The sequence below is a fragment of the Oryzias latipes genome, chromosome 2 (assembly GCF_002234675.1).
Source record: "Oryzias latipes chromosome 2, ASM223467v1".
NCBI lineage: Eukaryota > Metazoa > Chordata > Actinopteri > Beloniformes > Adrianichthyidae > Oryzias > Oryzias latipes.
In genome coordinates this window covers 21920509-21938783 of record NC_019860.2, presented here as the reverse complement: position 1 = coordinate 21938783, position 18275 = coordinate 21920509, and the positions used below count along the sequence as shown (strand labels likewise).

At 43.2% G+C, this 18275-nt stretch overlaps 2 protein-coding genes across 3 annotated transcripts in view; one reads left to right on the top strand and one right to left on the bottom strand.

Annotated features, from left to right (window-relative positions):
* Positions 1 to 1463: 1463 nt before the first annotated feature.
* n6amt1 (N-6 adenine-specific DNA methyltransferase 1) lies at positions 1464 to 4472 on the bottom strand. Its single transcript, XM_004066597.4, has 6 exons — positions 4189 to 4472; positions 4023 to 4109; positions 2180 to 2270; positions 2029 to 2112; positions 1801 to 1942; positions 1464 to 1730 (listed from the first exon to the last, which is right to left on the bottom strand). Exons 1-6 carry the CDS (start codon positions 4323 to 4325, stop codon positions 1615 to 1617), a joined length of 657 nt encoding a protein of 218 aa, XP_004066645.1. The 5' UTR covers positions 4326 to 4472; the 3' UTR covers positions 1464 to 1614.
* Positions 4473 to 15182: 10710 nt separating this feature from the next.
* Positions 15183 to 18275, top strand: part of jam2 (junctional adhesion molecule 2) — a 22140-nt gene continuing 19047 nt past the window's right edge. The window contains exon 1 of one of the 2 annotated variants that reach the window (XM_023965903.1): positions 15183 to 15572. In XM_023965903.1, the coding sequence (XP_023821671.1) occupies positions 15437 to 15572 (136 nt within the window). In that variant the 5' untranslated portion in view covers positions 15183 to 15436. The remainder of the gene's footprint in view (positions 15573 to 18275) is intronic. The other variant, XM_023965912.1, reaches the window with a different exon arrangement.

Here is an 18275-nt window from a genome sequence, read left to right as displayed (position 1 = left end):
ATGACCCAAGTCCCAATGTTAAAGTGCCTAGGATAGCACAAGGGATAAGAATTGACGTTCTGTGATGTAGACAGTGGAATAGCTCACAACACTTGTTGGCTGTTGCCAACTCCAAAGGTTGCTGGTTCAATTCTTAGGCCTGATGGGCCTAAAGTTGTTTTCCAGAGTGTGGAACATCTTCAGCTCATAAGAACAAAGGATTGCTGTTATGGTATAGGAAGTATAGCTCAGTGGTAGAGTGCAGGGCTTTTAAATAGTATGAGGGTGCTGGTTCAATTCCTTAGAAGGTCAGAGGCACTAACTTACCTCTGTCTGATAGGAACATTGATGTAGAATAGTTAATAGGAAAGAGCAAGGTGAGGCTGGCCACAGGAAGAAAAGTTCAAGATTAATGGCCAGCTCTCAGATTAGTGCAACTTTCTTCAAATTAAAGTTTTCTTGGCATGCCTATACTTCTCCAGGGGGCTGGTCACTTGAGTTTTATTAAGTGTGACCAGCTCCTTTTCCCCTAAGTATCCCTACTCCACCTGCTGTCTCTGACCTCACCTATCTTTCTACTTGGCAGACTGCCTCTGCCTCACTGTGGGAATTGAACCAGCACTTTCCAAAGTTAACAACCTGCTCTCTACCACTGAGCTACACTTCCTAGAACATAACAGCAATCCTTTGTTCTTATGAGCTGAAGATGTTCCACACTCTGGAAAAAATAGTAGCTTGTTAACAAAGCTGCTCAGTGGGATTTGAACCCTCACTCTTCTGCTCAGGAGATCAATTCATTAACAGCTGAGCCACTCTGTCCACATCAGACCTGAAACACGTCTCTCATATTAGTTGAAGACGTTTAACGCACTGGAAAAAACAGATATGTTACACTAAGATACTCTGTGGGATTTGAACCATCAAGCTTTTGCTGTAATGTCTGAAATGCTTCCACTGAACCATTCTGGCTGCACCTGAGCAGGAGCTGGTGGTTCTTATGAGGTGAAGAAACGCTCCAAACGCTGGAAAAAAAACAGCTACCGTACATACTAAGATGGTAGGATTTGAACCCTCACTCTTGTGCTCAAGAGAGCGAGTCACTCAAACTGAGCTATAACCTGCACTTTAACACGGTCTGCATACGATCACATAAACCTGATCAAGGACCATGAACTTGTGAAGGCTGGAACCTTAAAGATTTGAACCCTGGGTATCAGAATGTCAGCATGTCTCACTGACCCGCTACACCACCGAGACATTTTCCACTTGGCCAACTTCCCATGGAACTTTTGAGCTTTTAACATCACACCGACAACCTTGACAGGTTGTCTTTGTGCTGGAGCGTTCTAGAGGTTTTTCCCTCTTTGACTGCGTTGTGGGTTCAAGAACCTTGACAACCGGACGTACAGGCGGGGTTAGCGGTTCTGCACATGGCTAGAACCTGCCGACCTCTAACTGAAACATGACACTCCACGATCACAGGGACGCAGTTACAAAGTTTAATGAAGAAGATGACAGAACGTCTGCATGTTTTGTTCCGTCTCTGCTCCAGAGCGTCCACGGTCCCAGCCGCGGAGGATGGAGAGTAGGTCCTGCTCTCTCAGGAGGAGGCGGAGCTCCTGACTGCCGCCTCCCTCACGTCCGGGGTTTCCTCCGGAAGCGGAGAACTGCCAGCCGCTCGTTTGCGGCTCTCGCAGACAGGCAGGACTCCCCCTGCAGGCCGGACGCCCTCAGCAGCCGGATGATCTCCTCTGAAGGGACACAAATGGTACATTTGTAACCCTAACCCTTCCTGAACGGGGATTCTGTCCAAGAACTAACCGGGATCGTTCTCAGCGATGGTGATGAGGTAAAACACGCCCTTTAAGGACAAAAGTTCCCCCACCAGGGGCAGGAATCGATCCGTCACCTCTCTGCCACGCTCTCCACCCGCCCAGGCGGCTTCGATACCTCTGCTGCCCACCTGGAAGGAGAAAAATAAAACAAAAAATTAGCAACCATTCACCTTTGAAGGTCAACTGCCTGCAACGCAAACTAAGCTCCGCCCACCTCCTCTGAAGGAGTGACCACGTAAGGAGGGTTAAAGAGGAGGACGTCCACCTTCCCGCTCAGCTGAGGAAGAAGACTCTCCACCTGACATAAAAAGAAATAGCAACTGTCAAACTCAGATCCACGAGGAGGCGTGGTGCCGGGGTCCTACCAGGTCTGTGACGACGGGCTGCAGCGACACGCCGTTGCAGGACGCCGTCTTGGCTGTGCACACAGCTGCCGCGGGATTCACGTCTGTGCATCTGAGGACAAGGACGGAAAGTCAGAGAAACTCCTCAGACTCAGGGCAGCTGCATCTTTTAGAAGAGTGCGATTTAGACGATAAAAGAGCATAAATGTTGCTATGGAAAAATGCCAACCTATACAAATATTGCTTTAAAAAAAAGACATTGGATAGAAAAATCTTTTAGTACCATAGTGACATCTGGTGGACAACTGAAGCAACTGCAACAAGCAGCTTTTAGTCTTTTTTTCTTTTAGTCTAAATTTATACTAAATATTCAGCAAATGTGATCATTTTTAAGGTTTATTTTGTAAAGAATTGGACAACTGAATGCTTTTTATTGCTCCACAAGGAGGGTGTGATTCCAACCCCCCCACCCCCCCAATTAAATAATCAATCTAAAACTACCATCAAAGTCATCGTTAGCCCTGATATCTATGGAAACAGGTCAGCTGTGTGTACAGCATTCAGACGGTAGAAACCTCTGGAAAATCATCGAATGGTAAATGTAAAGAATTCTATTAATTTATCTGGAAACAAATTAATCACAAACAAACAAACAAACATGACAGAAAGTGCAGCGTTTAAATGTGTCTTTCCCTTATTCATCAGTATCTCATTTACTTTCTGACAAAAATATATTAGTTTAAATCTTGAATTGTTGTAATTAAAAAATATAAATAATAAAGCTTTAAATATTTTTGAAGTAAGTGAAACAGCACTAAAGCAAATGTGGTTTAGGTTGATTTTACTGTGTTCTATATAAATAAGGTATCTGAGTAGGACTCAGGCTTTCTCCAATGAAAATTGGTTTTTGGTGTTATTAACATGTATTCTTGAGGACCTTTATTTATGAATTAAAACAGTATTTTAGGAGTATTTCTTTATCGAAACTGGGATGAATCAGGAGCAAACAAAACATGACACTTGAAAAGCCAAAGTCCCAGCTGGAAAGCTGTGATGTTGGGTTCTGCACCGCTAATGTTTGGTTGGTGTTGTGAAGCGCTGTAAGCTAGCAGGAGAGAGTGAAAACAGAGGGATGATGGGATATCAGTGGAGACTCACTGCCGCTCTAGGAGCCCCACCCACAACTTAGAGGCACATTTTTAATGAACTATTGCCACTCTGCAGAAACTATGTCCTCGTTAAAAACCCGACTTTGGATTAATGATAGATCAGAGGCCACCGTGAATGCTTTGAAAATAGATCCAAAGATGAGGGGAGGTGAACTTTAAACATGACTCAGGATTTGATTTTAAAATGACTCAGGACTTAATTTTAACATGACAGATGATAAACATGACTAAGAACTTGATTTTAATAATGGCCCAGGGTTTGATGTTAACATGACCCAGGAATTAATTTTACTATGACTCAGGATTTGATGTTACCATGACTCAGGATTTAGTTTCTAAACATGACTCAGGATTTAGTTTCTAAACATGACTCAGGATTTAGTTTCTAAACATGACTCAGGATTTAGTTTCTAAACATGACTCAGGATTTAGTTTCTAAACATGACTCAGGATTTGATTTTCAAATGACTAAAGACTTAATTTTAACATGACAGATAATAAACATGACTCGGAATTTGATTTTTACCATGACTCAGGATTTGATTTTATAATTGACTAAGGACTTAATTTAAACATGACTCATGATTAAGTTTCTAAACATGACTCAGGGTTTCATTTTAACATGAGATGATGTGATGTTAACATGACTCACTCAGGACCATACTATTGTGTTTTTGTTTCTTTGTTTGACTCACATGAAAAAGGCTGAGGGTCCAATCACTGATGCCAGAAACGCGGACACGACCCCCGACCCGCTGCCCACCTCCACACACACGTCCGGGCTGCAAACAACGCCCACAGCAGCTCTGTTGAACAGGAGAAAGGAACCAAATACTTTGGGTTTCACAGAGCTTCACATACTTGCTGCTCCGCAGCGCCTCCGCGTCTCTCTCCAGCGCGTTGATGAGCAGGAACGAGTCTTCCGCGGGCTCGTAAACATCCCGGAACTCTCCGCGTCCCGCGTGAGAATAGTCTGGCGTGGGATAACTGCTGCTCATCACTCCCCACGCGAGTCCCGCAGACTCACTCACATCGGGAAATATAAATGAAACATTCCTAGATAATCATTTTCGGAAGGTTACCCGTCAGAGACAACTTTCTTGTTTGCTATGACGTCACATCCTTCTCGCCACTCTTCTTTTAGTTTATCTGGCGGATGGAATCCAACGTCTACAGCGCATTACTGCCGTCTACTGGGCAGGAGTGAGAACGACATACATAATGATGTGTGTAGAAAATCAAATGCAACAAAATTAATTCGTAGACGTATGAATGATTTTCTTTTATTTTTTTTTTATAATATAATTTGGATAATAAGTTACAAGGATTTTTTTTATTTAGGCTAGTTTAAAAATATGACAAATAATTAAATACTGAAAAAAATCTAAGTTATATGGGAAAATTAGCCTAGAGCATGTTCTAAAATAAATAAAAAAAAGACAGATAAGGCCTAAACATGTTTGTCAGAACGTTTGTTAAAAATATCAGCATTTAAAGAAAAATTACAGCTTAAAATCCCTGTTCTTCAAATAAAAGACAAGAAATTTAGACTGGAAATGACAAAACAATATCAGGACAAATGTGCTTTTTTAATTGTAACATTCCTTTATTCCTTCAGAAACTAAAGTTTACAGGAAAAAAATAGAAAGTATGATTTTATTTACCATTTGAAAGTATATTAGAGGTAATTGTCTGTTTGTCTGTCTTTTGTTGTTATGCAGATACATTTTAGGGGGGAAATGGCTTCTTTAACACAAAATAGATCTGAAACAAAGCAATAAACCTGCATTGAATCACCAGAAGTTCCCGAGTTTAGTTTTACCCAAAAATAAGGACATTTTAGCGAAATAAAAAGGATATGTCATGTATTGTCCCATATTTACAGTGAGAACGTGTTTTGCATCCCAAACCATCTTCAGATTAAAAGCTGATGAAAGTTTAAACGCTTCTGTTTGTGTCCTTCATCACCACAGGAGCAATAACATGGAGCTCTGCGGCATCTCTAATCAATTCCTTATGCTCTTCAAATTGCATCTGGAGATGCACGTGAGGACGCATGTTAATGACAGGAGCGAACAGCACAAAGCAGAGCCCAGGACGGGAAAAATAAAAAAAAGACACCTCATCCTACCGGCTCTCCCCTCAACATGATTCTCTAACAGGAAACTTTACCGTCATCCAGAGGAAGAAATGAAAACATCTGGAAAAGTCCAAAAAAATAAAAGGAGTCCAGTCTGCTAAAGACGAGGTTATTGATTTTAGTTAATTAGAAAGAGATGGTCAAAGAAGATTAGACCACATGTGCAGCTCATCAGCTTAATTTGCATATAATAAGTCCATCATCTTCAGCGGTTAGGCTTTGGGCCCCTGGCGTGCTTGGGACGAACTCTGACCATAGATGAATAAACGCCTAAACGCTGACGGTGGTTAGAGGTCAGACATTAATAAAGCATCGCTCCAAGAGGAGAACAGGGTGGAGGAGGGTAGCAAGAGTGCAAAGAGGGACGACCATTCATAAATTTAAAGACATAAATGATTGTGGTTGGCTGAGAAGAGGGCAGCCTATTAATCTATTGGTTCAAAGCGAAGGCCAAATTGAAAATGGTGGGAAGCATGATGTGACAACCCAGCGTACCAGTAAGTTAGTCGATCTACCTTGTTGTAACACGCCAAAGCTTCACATGTATACGTTTTACACTTTTCTAATTTAGCACAAAAAAAATGTGGGGAAAAAAGATGATTATCCAGGAAAAATTAGTTAAAATTGTTTACACTTGTTGTTTACACTTGATCAGATTAGGGGTTCCACAGGGTTCCATTTGTGAGTATCTTCTCTTCTAATTACGCAGAAAAAGTGGGGGGAAAAAGATGATTATCCAGGAAAAACTAGTTTAAAGTTGTATATAGTCCTAAATATTTTCAACTGTTTTCAAAAGTCATCTATGTAAAAAAAAAATGCTTTAAGGGGAATTAAAATAAAGCCCCTTTTCCACGACTCAAATGCAAAAACAGGATACAAAAGGAAAGAAATATAATTTATAATTTTCATAACCATATAAAACAAACTATACTAAATAATTGACAAAAAAAGTACACTCTTTTTTTTAAATCAGGAGTTTAGTTAGTTAAACTCATAACTTCTTAGCAATATCAGTTTTGAGATTAATGACATAAATATAATATCAATTATGATACATTGGGTAATTAAGTTTTTGCTCACAACAATGTTAGTTTAAGATACAAAGGTGTTGTGTTCAGGGAAAAAAACGCTTTTTATTTACCCATTTTTGACATGGTGTTGCTGGATTATAAAAAATTGATTATGAACAAATTTTGAATTATTTCCTTACAGAAAGCAGTCATTCAAACAAAGAATAACAATAAATGAGTTCTTCTCATCATAAAGTTATGTAAACTAGCAAAAACATCTTCCCGCCAAAAGTGTTACGGGGGCAGCCATTTAGAATGGCCTGGGAAAAACCCATTTACTCCCTCTAGGGGAACGATAAGGTACTACATGGCAAAAAAAAACATGGCCCAAATGAGTTTTTAAGGAAAGTTTTAATCATGCTAACGAGATAAGGACCACAATTAATTATAAAAATGGTTTTATAGATTTAATAAGTCCATAAACCTATAGGCAATATTTGAAAACACTGTTATTACTCCTCTGCAGATTCCAATAACCTTAAAAACAATAAAGAAGATCTGATCAGGCACAAATCTAAAGCTTTTCTCCAATGAGACCTGCTTCCGACGTGTCCTCTGTGACTTTGCACATCACTTGGACGTCTCACTTGGAGTCTCACAAATGATAAAGACAGTTTAAAGTCTGGATCATGTTTTTACAAATTTGCAAAAATAATATTTAAAAAACCCAACAAAAAGACCTCCAGACAGCTGTCATTTATTACATAATTAAGTAGGCAGGTTATTTAGCATGCCTGTCCGATATTTATTAATCTGTGCAAATTGCAGCACATGAGCACGTCTCTCTGGATCTCATCACGGCGTCCAGTGAGCTGTGAAAAACGTCTCTTCTGCAGCTGCCCAGACTGTCGGAGAATCTCTGCTTTTCAACCCAACATGAAAACGAATTTAAAAAAAAACAAAAAAAACAGTTTTGGATCGTGGAGAGCAAGACTTAGAATAAGAACCCCAGAAAACAATATGGTCCTGAGAAGTGGCTGGGCTAAAAAACTTAATAAATTAAAATAAAATTAATGTTTACTTTTGCAATAAATATATAATTGATCTATCTCTAGGGAACAAACAGCTTTTTAGTCCGTTTTTAATGAAAATGTTTTCACTTTTTTAGTTGACATCCTGGCTTCGGATGGAAATTCTAACTGAGCTGAGTGAAATGTGAAGATGGGAAGGGGGGGAAATGGCTCGATGGTGCTTCCTAACCTCAGATCCCCCAGCCGTTGCAACCTTTTTAGTACAAAAGCTGCAAGCTAAATCCAAAAATGCTGCTCTGCACTTCTGCAGCTGGATTTGCAGAACCAGGATGCACATTTTGAAGGTCTGAGTGATGACATGGATCTTCTTTGGTGCTTAAAGAGCCACTTCCATGAAAACGGTGTTTTTAAACATGCTTTTGTGACATTTTCTTTTTTTTTTGATGACGGAGGACATTTCGGAGTATTTCTTTCTTCAGATCTTTGTGAATCAGGAGCAGATGAAAACGTACAGATTACTTAATGCGTCGGTAATGTTAGGTTGGGGGTATGAAGGGGCTGTAAGCTAGCTGGAGAGCATGCAAACAGAGGGCTCTCAGTCATGGGTGATGGGAAGGAGGGGTGGGGTTGCTCCAGTGGCAACAGTTCTGCCCACAAATGTCCCTCTGCAGAGTTAAAAAAAACATTTTGGCTAAACGAGTTAAATAAACACCAGAAAAATCAGATTAATTCAGAAAGTTTTTGGAGACGTGAAGCAGATTTTTGCCCTTTCAGCTCGGTCGAGGCTAAAAAAGTGATGATGTTGAGGAAAAAAAAAAAAACCTGCAAACATCAGTCAGGTGATGGAGGCCTCCTAAATCCTCCCGCAGATGTTCAGCGGCAGCTTGTCACATCCCCTCGCTTCTTCAGACTTCAGCAAAGTGCAGCTTCAATTCCCAGAATCACTGGATATCAGTTAAAAAGTAGGACAGAGCGGCTGTGTCGTCAGCTGCCAAATTAAGTGTTTCTATTAATGAACACGATGCAGAGAGAGAGCCAGAAAGGCTGGAGCTAAAATATTCTATGCCTTCAGGGGAGGAGGGGGCTTCAGCCAGAACGAATCCATAAATTTAGCAGAATTGATGCCCCACCTCTGGTGATCAAATGAAGCTCAAAACTCTGTGCAAACGTGGAAGCGTCACTGTCTGATGTTGGCTTCAGGAGAGCTGGACCTCCTGTTTCCTACAGATTGCCCCCCCCCACCACCACCATGTTTATGCCAACATTATAACGAGTGCAACGCTTTTAATCCTAACCTCTGGCTACTTTGTGAAAGCGGGGATGGCTGCTACGGGCCTCAGCGTGGATGAGGGTGGAGGAAGCTTTGATCCGTTTCCTCCAGACGGTGTGCTGAGTCCGGGCGGAGGAGAAAAACGTGACGAGATCGCACGTGGAGACGACAACAAAGAGCTGTCAGATGCAGTGACAGGAGAGGGACACTTTTCATCGCTCAATCACAGAGTCTGTCCTTTATCATCGCACTGAGATCTCCGTGAACACAAAGCAGGAGAGGATCTCTGCGTTTTGTTTGAGGAACTGAAGTTTCTCCTCAAAGATCTGCTGTGCTGCACAGGATTTGTTACCAGGATGAAGAAAGTGAAAACTCTATCAATATAAAGACAGTCTTTTGAGTAAATGGCATTAAAAAAAGCCTTTCTTCACCAAACTGTGATCACTAGAAGTACCAGGACGGTTTGGTCCACACCAGATGGGTTTTTTTCAGGTCTAAAAGTCCTATGAGCTCTGGAACGGAGCGGCTTACTTTGGTCCACCTGGATTTTAGATCTTTAGTTTGGTTTAGTTAGTTAGTTTCTTGAGTATTGGTCTGAATTAAAATGATCAGAGCCGTGTGACTTTTGAGTGATATAAATATGAGGTGCTGTTGAAACTCTAGGATTTTCTTGTTGACGTCTTCAGCTGCTTCCTGGACTGATGGGGCGATGAAGAAACGAAGAAGGGCGAGTAAAAAAACGACATTTTTTTCAACGAAAATTGTGTTTTTTGGTGTTTTAACATGTTCTTTTGTAGCATTTTACTACTGATGGAGGACATAGATAGAGAATATGACGTATTTCTTTATTCAAATCGTTGTGAGTCAGAAGCAGATTGTTGTTGTAACGTAGAAAATAGACCGGGAACACCACAAGCTCCTTTCTGAATCATCCACTAGATTTATGCGCGCCTTTGTTTTCCTCGTCTGAGCTGGAATCTGAAAAACTGCACGGCTGGGCAGCTCCAATATTCCTCGCCATTTCTGTTGCACCGCTAATGTTAGGATGGAAGGGCTGTAAGCTAGTGGGAGAAGGTGGAAACAGATGAACATTTTTCCATCATTTCTAGCTTTTGAACCTCATATTAATTTGAATTAAGTCGACAAATCTTCGCTGAGAATTCTGCAGCCTGCCGTAAACCACAAACCAGGCTTTAGCGTTCAAACAGGCAGCCGTAATTCTGCACAGATGAGGCCGACTGTCTCCACCCGGCAGCAGCTGCTCCGCCCGTCCAGCTCCGCTGTGGTCTCCTCAGCTGCTCGCCCCTTTCTGAATAAACGCCTCTTGTGAGTAAAAACACCTGAAATCGTCTTAGATGGTTTCAAGTTGTAAACTTTTCATTTATTACTTTGTTTTAATTTCCATAAAACAACAGAAACAGAAAATCTTCTACCTGAGAAATGAAGGAAACTTATTTACTTATTGATCTGCCCCTTTTAAATTTCTTGAAGAAAGCAAAAAAAAAAGAGTGAAAAGTGATCACATTTAGCCTAAATAAACAAAATAAACATATATATACATATCTGCCATATAGCATAAAGGGATTCCTGTGGTTTGCATCAAATGTATTTTTGTTCTTTTCTGACAAGTCTTTTTATGAGGATTTGATTTCTTTAATTCTTTTATTTTTTCTTAAATTTATCTGTTTAAAACTATAAAGAAAAATCAGATTTTGTGTTTCAAAGGGGGCAAAAAAGAGCACTTTTGGTTTGGGAACTTACTCGGACCATTATACTACCACCACCATGTTTGACTGTTGTCAGGATTTTCTAGTTTCATGTGTGTACAGAACATTTCTTGTGAATAATTTGGAAGTTGAAGTCCCACTCCGAACATCTTTTGATCTATTTTCAAATCGTTCCCAGTGGTCTTTTTTAATTATGATGATGCCGTTTTAAGGCAAAATCCCCAAAAAACTTGTGGCGTTTACTAAGACTTAGTTTCTGCTGAGCGGAAATACACCTCTTAGTTGTGGGCGGGGCCGTTAGCGCTCTCCTCCGCCCCCTCACACTCCCAACATAACATTAACGGTGCAACGAAAATGGCGAGCAATATCTGAGTCATTCAGCGGTACGGTTCAAAAGCGGGATGCCAGGTTGGACGAGGAAAACATGGATCTAGTTGCCTACAAGTGGATGCAACAGAATGGAGCGGAGCAGGGAGCTGGTGTCCCCCGCCCCCCAGCGTATTTTCTATGTATTAAATACGGTATTTTTTAAAACTGCATTTTTTTTTCGTCTGCTCTTGATTCCCAACAATTTTGAAAAAGAATTAATGCAATTTAAAAACTTTTTTAAAATCTAACCTTTATTTACCCGGGAAATGTCCCACTGAGAATTAAGAATCTCCTGGCTGTAGGAGGAAAACAATAAATTACATTTACAATAAAAAAAGTAACATTTAAAATATAAGATAAATAAAAATGAGAGTTTATGTAAAACAGTTACAGTTAAAAGTGGCTTTCTCCTCCATTCTCAGCCTGGATTTAAAAATATTCAGAGGAATGAGTTCTTTTAATTTCCAGATTTTTGTAGACTGTTTCCAGGTCAGTACGGGCAAATGGAACGGCGAGCAACAGGCGGTCATTGGAACACAGTCCGAATGATTCTACAGTCCTCTGCTTGATCAAGCTACAAATTTAGGAAGTTAAAAGTCCAAGGAGAGATGTGTAAACAACATGATGAGTCGAGGCCTTACAGCGGCGTGACACACAGAATCAACTCAAACATTGAGCTGTAGCATTCATATGTATACAAGGTCTCCATTATCTAAGATGGATAAAAAAAAGTAGCTTTTTAATCCCCCAAAAAGCCAACACTTGTTCCGGAATAAAAAATCCAGTTTCAGATTTAGTTTCTTAATGTGGGGCTTGAATAAGAGTTCATCATCAATCAAGATTCCCAGATATTTGTACACATGAACTTCCTCCATTTCATTTCCCTCCAGAGTAAAAAACTGTAGGAAAAACTTGTGGTGTTTTCAAAAACAATATTAATCTGGTTTTGTCCGCATCAACCAGTCACTTTAGCTGGAGAAATGTGTGCCGTACACAGTGTCAAAACCTTTTTGCAGATATTTTACAGTAGTGGCTGGGGGATGGGTCAAAGCAAGAAATAATTGTGTCATCAGCGTAAAACTCATATTTGCATCAGACACACTAGCCGCGGTTACATGGGCAGAATATCTTGATCGGATCAATGGTCGGGTTAAAATTCACCCGTGCACATGGGATCAGAAAACCTTTTTCCGATTAGAACAAACGTGCCATGGCTCACACTTTCGGTCGGAATGAATCATTTGGGCATGCGCAGTAGTGTTGAAAAGGACTGAGCGACATTTATTTCTGCTTCCTCAAACTCGTTGGGTTTCGGGGGGCACGAAGTGCTCCTGCCCCGCATCTCCCTCGTGAGGGGTGAAAGAGAGGCGAGAGCCAGCGGGGCGAGAGCGGAGCTGCGCTTTTCACGGGGCGTCCGCTGAGCAGCTGGTCGGTCCCGTATGCGCTCCAAAGCTTTCTCTCAGCGAAACACCATCCATGCGTGACGTAAACCAGAGCAGTAGTGACACACGATCGGAATGACCGTTTACATGCTCCACGATTGGATAAACGATCGGTATAACCCACCTATCTCGATCTGAAAGAAATTCTGATCCGAACGAGTCTGACCTGGCCTGACTATTCCGAATGGCGCGTTTACATGACGCATTTTCTTTCCGATCAGGCATTCTTTCCGATTACTTTTGCCCATGTAAACGGGGCTACTGTGACCTATATCACTGATATACATTACAAATAGAAGGGGTCCCAATACAGAACCCTGTGGCACTCCCTTGTGTACATGTAACCCTTGTGCTATCCTAGGCACTTTAACATTGGGAGTTGGGTCATCTAGACCCACTAGACAGTGCTCTGAACCTTTTTTCTTCAATGATTTGTGATCTTTACTGGTGTCCATGGATTACATGAAATCTTTCCACCTTTATCCACCTTTGACATGGTAGGGAGAACACGTCAATGGAAGGGGAGGGTCATCTAAGATAGCACAAGGGTTAAGAATGCAGAGCACAAACCGTCATGGCTAACACATTGGGCTCTGTTACTAAAGTGTTTGGTGAGCCAAGAGACTACGTGATCTGAAAGGCCAAAACTGATGAGCCGTTGTTTTAACACGATGTGGTCCACAGTGTCGAACGCCTTTGGCGGATCAATAAGGAGCGCAGCACAGCACTGCTTTGTGTCAAGAGTCACAAGAAGGATGAATTTGTCTTTCTTGAAGGACAATTAAAAAAAGAATTTAAGATTAATTTTTTGTACAAATGTCTTCCATCTTCAGAAAGATGCCACCTTAAAAACATCAGAGTGGCTCCCTCGACTCCCACATGGATCCAGCTTCGTCCTGCAAAATCGTGAACTCTGACCTTGACTCACAGACGGCCTGCAGGTGATGTCATGCCCTTTTAGAGAATCCCTTCAAAGTCAGGCTTCATTTAAATGATACTAGCTGCAGTCACTAAAAATGGCGTGATGGTTCACTTGGCAGGAGACAGCGCGTACCACCAGAAACTGGCGCCCAGAAGCATCAAGGCGTGGGCGAGCTTGTTTCGCGAACCGGCTGCAGGCAGCAGGGCCGCATGCTCCCCGTCTGCTTCCAGCTGACGCTCCGAACTCTGCCGCCCACGCCGCACACAGACCCCTCTGAGTTTTCCACGCGGGAAGGTCACGTGGATCACGGCCTCGTGACCTTCCCAGGTTCAAGTGTGTCTGCTTTTATTTGTAGAATAGGCTTGTTTTTGTTGTTTTTTTTTTTTTGCACAGGTGGAAGTGACCTGGTCCTCCTGGTCTGAACCTGCTCAAGTGAGGGTTCAATAAACACAAACGACTTCTCAAACTCGGACTCTGCTGCAGCTTTGCCTCATTTTCTTGCTCCGTTCAGCTTGTTGAAGCGTGAAAAACAGGAATGAAGAAGTTGGAGCGTGTCAGCAGATCAACAACAGGAGCTCTGGCCGAAGGGCAGCTGCTGCTCACTGTAACAGGTGGCCCTCAGCCCTCCGAGGCGAGCCAGAGCGCAAAAGTTTGGGATTTCTCCTGCTTTTTGAGGAATGAGCCTCCTCTTAGTCATCCCACAAACCCTCCCCTTAACTTGAACTTCTTCATATCTTCAAGTTGGCGTTAAAAACGACAGAAACGGATGATACGTGGAGCAGACGGCCTTGCAGCTGTTGCTGCAGCTCAGGCACACCCAGACATGTGGGAGGACAGTCGACATGTTCGCCTGCTGCTCTGCTGCAGCTGCAACCCCGCCGCTCCAACGTAATTAAATTTGAAAAGCTACTAAAACACTCAGGGATAATGCACTGGAGTCTGGAATGAATGTATGATGCGCCTCAGTTCTCCTTTCTGTTTCAGAGTGTGAAAACAGCTTCAGGTTAAAAGTGGATTTTCTTTTTATTTTAAGTGTATTCAAGTACATAAAGTTATTATTATTATTTTTTTTTATTCTAGTTTGTTTGCTTCTACTTTGAAAGGAAACAAAGGAAGAAAAAACGTTCAGTTTTGGTATTAAGGAAGATAAAATACTGATTTTTGTTATTGTGATTTAGTGTCCAAACTGTATATTTAAATGAAAACCGTTTTAAGTTTTCAATCGGGATTCAAAAATTACATAAATGAAAGAAATTTTGTTGAAATTTTGGAAAAATTGTAAAATTTAGAACTGAATTTTAAGAAAGTGAAAGACACTTCTAGGAACATGGTCTATTTTATGTTGAAATTGGCCTTAAAAGGTTTTTCAATTTTAGTTTAAGAAATAGTGACTAAGAGTTTGTGGTATTTTTCTTACCTCTGAGGCACATTTTTTTGTTTATTTAAAGAAAAATGTTCCTATTTGAAGTTTTTGGACTTTTTTCCTGTTCAGGCGCGTGTCTCGCTTTGTGAACAAACCACCTAGGACCGGGTCCTGTTCAAAAACCACAGGACCTGTACTGCTCCAACCTGGATTCAATTGTGATTTAGATAGTAAACAATACATTAAACGCAGCCTCTGATTTGTGAAACCTTCATCTGATTTGCGAAAATGTGAAATAGGATCATTTTATCGCATTTTACGCACAGACACCAAGACCAGGTCCCACTGAAAACCCGCTGGACCTGGACTCTCAAACCAGGACTGAATCATGCATTAGATAGTAAAGAATACATTAAACACGGTTGGAGAACAAGTGTGCGTGAAGGACCCGCGTCAGGATGACTTTCCTGTCCAGCTGGCGGTGCAGTGCGCGCTGCGGACGCGGCGCTGCGCTCTCGCCGCTCCTCTCGCCGCTCACCCCGCCCTCCCCTCCTCCTCCCTCCCTCCCTCCCTCCATCCCCTCCTCAACCGAACAAACCCGCACGGCAGGAGCGGAGGACGCTCATTCTGGTCCGTGACGGCGGCCAATGCTCGCCTCCTCCTCGCCTGACGTTTCTCCGACCTCCAGGGTTCGCGCCTCGGCTCGTCCGCCGTGCCGCTCCGCGCCGCGCCGCCGCCTGCTCCTCCTCCTCCGCCGCCGCCGTAACGGCTCCGCTGGGGCGGTCCGGTGGCTCCATCCCTCCACTCCCGCGCCCGGACGGTCCCCGGATGGTGGATGAATCATCGCAGAGTTGGGAACAAGTGTGAGGAGAGACGCCGAGGCTCGGGATCCGGCTCCGGTCCGCGCAGGGAGGACGAGATGATGGGGGGGGCGTCCCTGTGTCTCCCTATTGTTGTTTTACTCATGCAATGTAAGTGGAACCTGCAGGAACTCTTTTTCCTCAGGCAGAAAAGTGAAATGGAGCCAACACAAGTTGGCCCTGGAGTGGTTTGGTCGGGGGTCCCCCCCATGGGGGGTGAGTGAGGGGGGTGAGGCGGGGTCTGTTTTGGCAGAGAAGCTGGTAAATCTGCACAGGAGATCAGAGGATTGGACTCCATCCAGAAACTCCAAACTGGTCGTCCAGGTTCCTGCTGCGTTTTTGGACTTGAAGGCCAAAAACAAACAAACAAAAAAAGAGCAGAGATGAATTTTTCAGTAGAAGGATGACAGACACCCCCCCCCCCACCACCACCACCTCCCCACCTCCCAGTCATTATTCTGCATGTGACATTCATGAAAAGGGAAAGCGATGGGAGCGCAGTTTGGAGCTCAGTGAAGCAGCAGCAGCCCTGACGTGAATGCGAGGAGACAGTGAGAGTGAGTGACGCATATTTTACTGTTGTCCGCGTTTTACCCACCTGTCAGGCCGCCACGGGCCAGAGGTGTGTGCGCAGGAGGCGGGAACACCGGCCCACAGCTTAGGGTCAACGCGATACAGGACTGTGTTTAGAACTTCCTGTTTAGTCTCTGCATTTGGGGGGGGGGGGGGGGGGGGGGGTGTTATAGGTCAACGTTAGATCCTTTTGGTTTGATTTGGTGGCTAAGATCCTCATCTCTTTTTTTTGCTTGTGCGTTTTCACCAATCCCTGCTCTACCTGATCACCTGAGACCGAACACCTTCGTGGTTTTTTTTCACCATCTGTGATGAATTGTTGACCTCAAAGACCAAAAAAAAGTGTTGGTTCCTGTTTAGTCTGCGTTTTTTCGGGGTTATAGGTCAACGTTAGATCCTTTGGGTTTGGTGGCATCTAGATCCTCTAACGTCTTTGGTTTTTGTCCATCCCTGCTCTACTTGATGACCTGAAACCACCTGAGACCAAACACCTTTGTGGGGTTTTTTTCTCCAAACTGTACCTCAAAAACCCAAAGGAAGTGTGGGTTATGGGTGGATCCTCATCCAAAACCAACAGGAGATTCTGTTTTTTTTAAGGAGGTCAAAGGTCAACATTGGATCCTTCTGGTTTGGCGGCTTTTAGATCCGTTCTTCATCACCTGAGACTGATCACCCCCCCCCACACACACACACACACACCGTCTGAGAAAAACTGTATTTTTGTTGACCTTAAACACTACAGGAAATGTTGGTTTTGGGTGGGTCCCAATGGCAACCCCCCCCCCATATCAACACCCCCCCCCCCCCATACACACACTCAGTACCAGCCCGAGGCAGCTGTTGCTCCCTGTGCTGCAGTCTTACAGACCAGGCTTTGTTCTGAACCCTCTCCGACTCCTGTTTGTTCCGCGGCCCTCAAACCTGCGTTATCAGCATCGCACAGCCGGGCTGGAGATTTCCTCTGGGTCCGTCTCCCTCCCCCTCGTTTCATTTGAATAAGTACCTTCATGGTGACGCCGGCGTGCCGTTGACCTCGGCGACACCCACCCAACGCTGTACTTGCACGTTCGAACCGAGAGGCAAAGCGCGCCTGATTTCCGCTCAGGCAAAGGCGAGTCAGAGCCGTTGTGGCGTTGGCTTGATGTTAGTGGCGTACAGTAAGTGTGTGTCTTTGTGTGTCTGAGGCTATAGTTAGACGTGCCTGTGCTTCAAAGACACAACAGGCTCACACTGAGGCAGGAAGCCGTTTTAATTAGCATGGTGGCCGTATCTGATGCTATATTGGAGGACCACCAGAGACCTGCTGCCGTGACGCCCATGAATAACTTAGCTCGACCTATATGAACCAGCTCCCTGCACCGTATGGTTTCCAGCAGCTGGAGTAGTCAGTTTGATCCAGATGAACTCGCTTTGAGGCGACCAAACGGACTCGTCTCCTCAGCCGTTTCATGCGTCCGAGCTATTTCAGGTGCCGGCTCTGCTAATTACGGCGGCTTCTCAGATGCGACTGGTGATTGTTTTTCCTCGGATGGAGTCAACTCCGTCTGCAGGATCGCCGCGATGCTGCTGAAAAAAGGCTCATTACTGGCGCATCTGCGGCCTTTGAAGCTGATAGTCTGGCGCTTATAAATCTAATTTTGGAAGCCAGATCTGCCGATTGTGGTCTGCATGAGTCAGATTGTGTACTTCCTGAGAGGCATCCATACGTGTTTTTGCACAATTGTGTATTATCTGACACTTTTTTTCATGACAATACTTCATAAATTGTTATTAGTAAACATGCTTGTGGATAAAACTCACCTTGAGGGACCGATATGGATAAAAGGTTGCAGTCTGAGTTCAGTATTCGCTGAAAACAAATCAATTTCCTAGAAAAAAGAAAAGGCAATGCCATGTAGGATTGATTGCGTGTAGCGAAGCTCTGAACTGTGCTTTGAGTAATCCAGGTAATGAAAAGTGAAAAGCGTACCCAAGCGTGAGTCGATGTTGTCCAAAGCCTCACCAAGGAAGTCCTAAATCAAGATAAATGAGATGGTAAAACACAGTTAAGGTGACTTTTTTTCTTTATTATCTGCAACTTAAGACAAAAAAAAATCATTAGTGTTGACAAAACTGTTGTTTTGTGATGGTAGAAACATAAACTCCCTTTGAAATAGTTTACCAAAGTCATTGCAATGGCTGCATTGAAATTCTGTAACTATTTTTTAAGACTAGAAAGCACAATAGAGCAGAGGAAGCTTC